Raw genomic sequence first — 7,102 nt, forward strand, 5'->3', positions numbered from 1 at the left:
ATCTCACCCTGCGACTACCACATGTTGGGACCACTGAAAGAAGCCCTCGGAGGTCAAAGATTCAACACCGACGACGAGGTAGAGGAGTTCGTGCGCACATGGCCGTTTGAGTTGCCCAAGGAATTCTTCGATACCGACATCGAAAAACTTCCTGAAAGGTGGACAAAATGCGTAACTTGTGAGGAAAAATACCTAGAAAAACTGTATATTTTTTTTTATTTTTTCAAGAGTAAATAAACGTGTCAGATTATTTGTCTCGATCATATTTGAACCACCCTCGTAAATTCATATTATTTTATTTACCGATTTTAATCTTAAATAACTTAAGAAGGTACAGGAGTATATTCAGAATGACAATTCGGCGGACGATTTGAAAGTCCCATTCATTTCTTGGTCAATTTTCTTAACTTTTCCCGTTAACTGAAAGAAAAATTTGTATACTATGCACTTAACGCAGAACTTTCTCAAATTTTCCACTAAAAACTATCAATTTTCGAAAAAAATGGAGCAGTTAAATTTTTAATAGAAAACAATAATTTTTATCAAACAAAAAAATCAAATCTTCAAAAAAATGGTTTAATTATCAACCTACTTGGTTAATTTTTTAATAAAATTATGAATCTTCAACAAGAAAAGTAAAGTTAAATTTTAAATGAAAAAGATGAGGTATCAACTAAAGCCATGAAGCTTAAATTGAAAAATTTGAATTTTTAACAACAACAAATTAATTTTGATTAAAAATGATAAATTGTCAATAATAATTTAAATGAATAAATTTTAAGTTAAAAAAATTAATATTCAACCAAACAGGAGAATTTTTAACTAAAACTGTAGAATATTCAATTGGAATAAGTTAAATTATTAGTTGAAAAATTACTGCCTACAAAGAAAACAACTTTTAAAAAAAATTAAATTAGGAAAAAATTGTTATATTTTTCAACAAAGTGATGAATTTTCAATTAGGATTTTAAATCTTTAACTGAAATAGTTGAATTTTAAATCAAAAGGGTGAATTTTTTAATAAAAATGATGAATCTTTAAATGGAATAATTTAATTTTTTACCAAGAAGATTAATTTTCAACCGAGAAGAATAATGTATACTAAGAAATATGAATTTTCAAGCAAAGAATGACTATTTAATTAAAGGAAGAAATTTTTATCTAAAATTAGAGAATAGTGAGCAGAAATATTGATGACATTTTCAGTTTAAAAAACAAAATAATTTTCAACAAATAAAAACAAATTCTTAACAAAATCTTCAAGTTTTCGGTAAAAAAATCCTTTTCATCCAAAGAAAAAAAAACCTCAATCAAATAGCTCATATTTGAGCAAAAGAAATAAATTTTTAATTAAAATGATGAATTTTCAACAAAAAAATTAATTTTTAACAAAAGAGTTTAACTTTTAACTAAGTAATTTTATTTTCAACCGAAAAGGATCGTTTTGAAACAAGAAAATTAATTTGCAAAGAAAAAGATAATTATCTACAAAAAATCTCCAAAAATGGAGATCCAAATTTTCAGTTAAAGGGATTAATTTGCAATGAAGCTGAAGGATTGATAATTAAAATGACGAATCTTAAACTGGAATAGTAGAATTTGATATTAAGAAGATAAGTTTTTAATAATACAGATTAATTTTCTACAGAAAGAGTTAATTTTTCACAATGTAAATAAATTTTCAAACAACAAGTTTAATTTCTAAATCAATAAATAATAAATTATGATTTAATTAAATTAAACTCAGAAGATCTGGAAAATTTGCGACTGTGGATAAAGTAGAATCTCTTTTCTAAATTAACCAAAATCAATCAAATAATAAGGTTATTTCTCGGTTTCCTGATAATAAATATATTATTTAACCCATATAAAGTGTAGTTTTTGAAGTCAAGGTGCAGTATGTTTATTTTATTTGGGTCAATTTTCTTCTGAGTGTAGGGTAACGTAAGTATTATTCTCTAGAAAACAATGATCTAATCTAAATTATTTATTAAAATTATTAAAATTATTTAATTAAAAGTAATTTAATGTCAATCATTTTGGCACTGCTTAAGGATCTAGCGCCAAGATTTAATATTATTTTAAAAATAAAATAAAATATGCCTTTACTTTTGCACGAAACAGAAGAAAGGGTGTGCGTCATAAGAAAAAACATTAAGTTTCTTTAGGGCACCCTTTTGTACAGCAAAAATCAAGTTTTGTCATCAATGAAAAATATATAAATCATCAAATACAAAACATATAAATAATAAAATTGAAAAAAATTTTATATATTTTTAAACTTCTTTAGGCAGGTTGATTAAAAAAATCAAAGAAAATATGGAGTCTGTAGAAAACGGTTCAATGGATGAAAACCGAAAACTCATGTTATACGGTGCCCATGATCTTAACGTTGTTGCTGTTCTGGAGGCCTTGGGTGTTTTTCATTCCCATGTACCCAAATTTTCAAGTGCTGTAATTGTGGAATTACATCTTATTGAAAAAGCTTATTACGTAAAGGTATGATTGCACTTACTTAGTTTACTTAAAAAAGGGGCCGTTCAAAAAATACGTCACGATATTTTGAGCACTTTTTTCCTCCCCTTGCCTTAAACCATCCCTTCTTCATCATACATTTATTATTACATATTATTACAAAATTTTTTAATAATTAAATTTAATTATTATTAAATATTATTAATAATAATATTGAATTTAATATATAAATTCTTAAGATCTTAAGTCGAAAATATATATAATGCACTTACAACAAAAGTGTTGAATTTTCAACCTACAAATACAAAATTACAACCGAATTTTCAAAAACAAAAAAAGAACTAACTTCAACCACGAAATTTTTAACAAAACAGTTAAATTTTCAGAAAAAAGACGAATTTTGTAGAATAGAGTTGAATTTTCAAACGAGAACCTAAAAAAGAATTTTTTGTACAAAACCATCAAATTTTAACAAAATAGTTGAATTTGTGATCACATAGTTAAATTTTCGACCAAGAATAATGAAAAAAAATGATTAACAAGGAAACAGTTGCATTTCAACGAAACAGTTAAACTTTTAAGCGCGAGAGAAGAATTTTCAAAGAAATAGTTGAATTTTCAAGCGAAAACATAAATTTTTTGAAGACAGATGAATTTTCAATCCAAAAGCTATATGAAAATAAATTTTCAACATAGAAGAAGTTTAAATTTTAACCAAATAGTCTAATTTTCAATCAAAAAAGTATCAGAAGTACAAAAAATTAATATTGCTTGTTTGAAACAAAAGAAATATATGAATTTTCAAGAAAGAAAAAAACGAAATGACGCCAAAAAGACGAATTTTCAACAAACTAGTTGAATTCTTAACCAAAAGAGATTTTTTTTTTTTAAGTTGAATATTTAAACCAAACGACAAATTTTTTGTAGACAAATGAATTTTTAATCCAGAAGGACGATCTTGCGATAAAAAAATTTAATAGCGTAGCTAAATTTTTTAAACAAAATAATAAACTTTTCCTCGAAATAATTAAATTTTTAACAAAACAGTACAATTTTCAATTCCAATTATGAATCCTGAGTAAAGCAAATACATTTTTAACAATGAAGTTTAACATTGAACTGAATAGTTAAATTTTCAATGAAAAAATTATAGTTATTGACAACAAATATGATAGTTCCTAATTTAAACAAAAAAAGATTTTAATTTTGAATAAAAAACAGTCGTATTTAAGTAAAGAGACGAATTTTCATCCAAATTGTTGAATCTTTAACCAAAACAGGTTATTTTTGAGTAAAACTGTTGCATTTTTAACCAGAAAGATCAAATTTCTACAAAAAAAATGAATTTTCGAACCAAAATGACTAATTTTAAAAATGAAAGTGAAATTTTTTACTAGGAGAGATTTGCAGCCAGGCAGGTAAAAAATGCAACCAAATACTAATTTTCTACAAAAATGTTGAATTTTCAAGATAAATGTTAATTCTGAACCAAATAGTTGAATTTGAAACTGAAGTGGATGAATAATGAAATAGTTAAATTTTCATTATAAAAAGTTAATTTATACAAAAAAGAACTTATTTTCAATGAAATAGTTGAATTTCTTTAACCAACGAGTTAGTTTACAATCAGAAATGAAGAAATTTTCAACAATAATTAATAATATTAATTAATAATTATAATAATAATGAATAATAATGAAATTAATAATTTAATAATAATTTAAAATTTTATAATTTTTTTTATTTAATATTCAATCTTTAACGAATAAAATAAATTTTTAATAAAGTAGATCATTTTTCAACCAAGTAGTTGAATTTCCAAAAAAAAAAATAATTTTCATTGAAAAATTTAATATTTGAGATTGAAACTAAAGATCGAATTATTAAATTTGAGTTTGAGCAATTAATTGTCAACCGAGAAATAAAAGCAATTTTCAAGAAAATAATTAAATCTAAATAATCGAATTTTTGATCAAAAGAGAAAAAATTCTGAACCAAGAATATAATGGTAGAATTTTTAATTAAAATAGTTGGATTTTCTTATCAAGTTCTATTAAATCAGTTCGCATTTGAGCGAAAAAAGCGAGAAAAACTGGAATAATCTTGAAAAAAGTCTCTATTAATAGGCTTAACATGTAAAATAAACAAAAATTCAAACATTTAAAAAAATTGTTATCCAGAATTTTCATTTTTCACATTCTGCATTACCCCCCCCCCCCCCCCCCCCCCCCAGTTTAAGTAATTTTTGGACGGCCTCAAATATAATTTTGTAATATATTTCTATTTACAAAACCTAAATATTTTATTAACTTTTTTATTAGTTATTACTATTAGTTGGTAATGGGGTTGGATTAGTTTTTAGGTTTAATCATTTTAAAAGATGTAACGGTGCAAAGCAAAGAGTTGGAATTATTTAATTTGAACCTTTTTTTGAACAAAGTCTTTCAGAAAAAACAATTAACCAGTTTTCCTCTTTATATTGATCACAGAGAGTGCTAAAATAATAATACGCGATATACAATAATAGTTATATTTGCTTTTAGAGCTTTATATAGGTAAATTGAGAAATAATTTTGTTTTTATTTACAATATAATTAATAAAAAAAGTATCTTTAGGGTTGTTTAAATTTATTGTATTTTTAAATAAAAATGAATGGTAATAGCCATTATTGCCCTTCTAAAAATAACTAATGAACTGAGGTAAAATTGTTTAAATACCTCAATGTACAATTTTCAAAACATTTGGCCGAAAAAGATATTGTATTGTAAAGTACTGCATTTAGAATGATTTCTTTTCGACCAAAAGTGAAATCCTATTTTTTTTCTTTTTTATAAAATTATTTTTGGCCTCTCCTCAAGTCTCCAAAAAAAGAATTAACTTTTAAATCATAGAAAATAATTTGTAATAAAAAACACAAATTATCAAGTAACCTATTGCAGTAGTTATCAATTATAGAACGTGTTGTTTTTAGAATATGCTTAAATTTAAGACTTTTGAAAAATGAATTAAATTAATTATTCACTTTAAAAAAAGGTATTGTTAAACTTTTATATACACTCTTTTCATATAACTGTTTGAGGGCTTCAAAAAATGATTTAAAAAAAAGAACAAATGGGGAATAATAAATAATAAATTATCCTATCATTTTTCTTTAAAAAAATAATAATTGTACATCCTTCAAACCTCAATTCACTTTGGTACACTTAGCTTCGCAATTTTATATCTTTTAATATGGTCCCCTGTTAATAAATCTGCTTTATAAATAAATTAATACATATTTTTCTTGTTTTCATACAAAATATTGTTGAGGTTATACAATAAAAAAATTTCTTTAGGGATTGGTTGGTATTTTTTATTTAAAGAACAAAAAATGCGTATTTATTTATTTTCTAAAATTAAACATTTGAAGGCGTGACCTGAATTAAAACAAAATGTTTAGCCTCTACGGTTTTTTATTATCGTCCTATTATAATTACCATTAAAGTTAAATGAGGTTATATTTCCAGATTAATTATTACTTGGGCGTGCCAGCAGAGGTTAAAACTTTACGGATTCCTGAATGTGAAACATTATGTCCATTAGACCAATTTTCCAATCTGATGAAAAATGTTATTCCCTCTGACCTTGACTTTGAATGCGAAAAACTTCGAAAAGAACCAGATTTTGATTTTGAAACCGATTCTGGTACCGTGGAAACATTCAAGAAAATATTCTCCTGAAGAATCATAATTTATACCCTTAACAATTATTATTTATTTTAGAAGATTTCAAAAAATGTGCAAAATGTCAAACATAGAGAATAAAATGATTAGACCAAATAATAATAATTATTATTATCACAATTATAAGTATGTAAAAAATTAGCATTTTATTGATGAATATTTTGTTAATTTTTACAACTACCATAATTTACATTAAACAAAAATTAATTTGGTGTTCAGAAAATCTTACGAATCTTTATTTAGAGGAAGGGTAGGTTGAGGCGAGTCAAAAGCATTTCTTATGTAAGATTCCTCTTTCTAATTATTTTTTTTATCCTGGTTCAAATCTATTTTTTCTGTTGAAATTACTTTGTACATCATTAAACTCATTATAAATAATTATTAAATAATAATATTAACTTTTGATGATTTAAAGTAGAAAAAATTGTATAAAGAAATTAAAATTTTTTGAAATAATTGCTAAATATCTTAAACAAACAATATTTCTCGAAACAAGCGTTTAAGAAAATGAAAATTGTTGCAATACTGACCAAATATGTTGAAAAAGAAATATGACTTTTGAAATTTATCAACTGTATCATTTCTCCCGAAAAGTAAATACTTTTTACGATTTATCGGTAAAAAAAATATCGTTTAAATAAATAGAAATGGTTAAAAATACATTTATTATTTAATACATGTAAACTTGTCAGTTATCGAAAGAAAGCATTAATTTTGGAAAAAATACCATCTTTAACATGAATTGTACAGAAAACTTCTATTTTTCATTTTCTGGACATTTTCGGGGCCACGTCCCTTTTCTATTTAACCACGCCCTTTGCATGTTCAGCCACGCCTCTTTCCTATTTTTCCACGCCTATTTCTCATGTAAACACGCTTCTTTCATATTATCCCACGCCCCGTT

The 7,102-nt window shown here is 24.6% G+C and overlaps 1 protein-coding gene across 1 annotated transcript in view; it reads left to right on the top strand.

Moving 5' to 3' along the window:
• The window catches only part of LOC117178552 (venom acid phosphatase Acph-1-like), a 13,302-nt gene extending 7,097 nt beyond the window's left edge, over positions 1 to 6,205 (top strand). Inside the window, exons 4-5 of the mRNA XM_033369980.1 lie at positions 2,291 to 2,499; positions 5,983 to 6,205. Of these exons, the coding sequence (XP_033225871.1) occupies positions 2,291 to 2,499; positions 5,983 to 6,195 (422 nt within the window). The 3' untranslated portion in view covers positions 6,196 to 6,205. The remainder of the gene's footprint in view (positions 1 to 2,290; positions 2,500 to 5,982) is intronic.
• Positions 6,206 to 7,102: the final 897 nt, after the last annotated feature.

This window comes from Belonocnema kinseyi, chromosome 8 (assembly GCF_010883055.1).
Source record: "Belonocnema kinseyi isolate 2016_QV_RU_SX_M_011 chromosome 8, B_treatae_v1, whole genome shotgun sequence".
NCBI classification, from domain to species: domain Eukaryota; kingdom Metazoa; phylum Arthropoda; class Insecta; order Hymenoptera; family Cynipidae; genus Belonocnema; species Belonocnema kinseyi.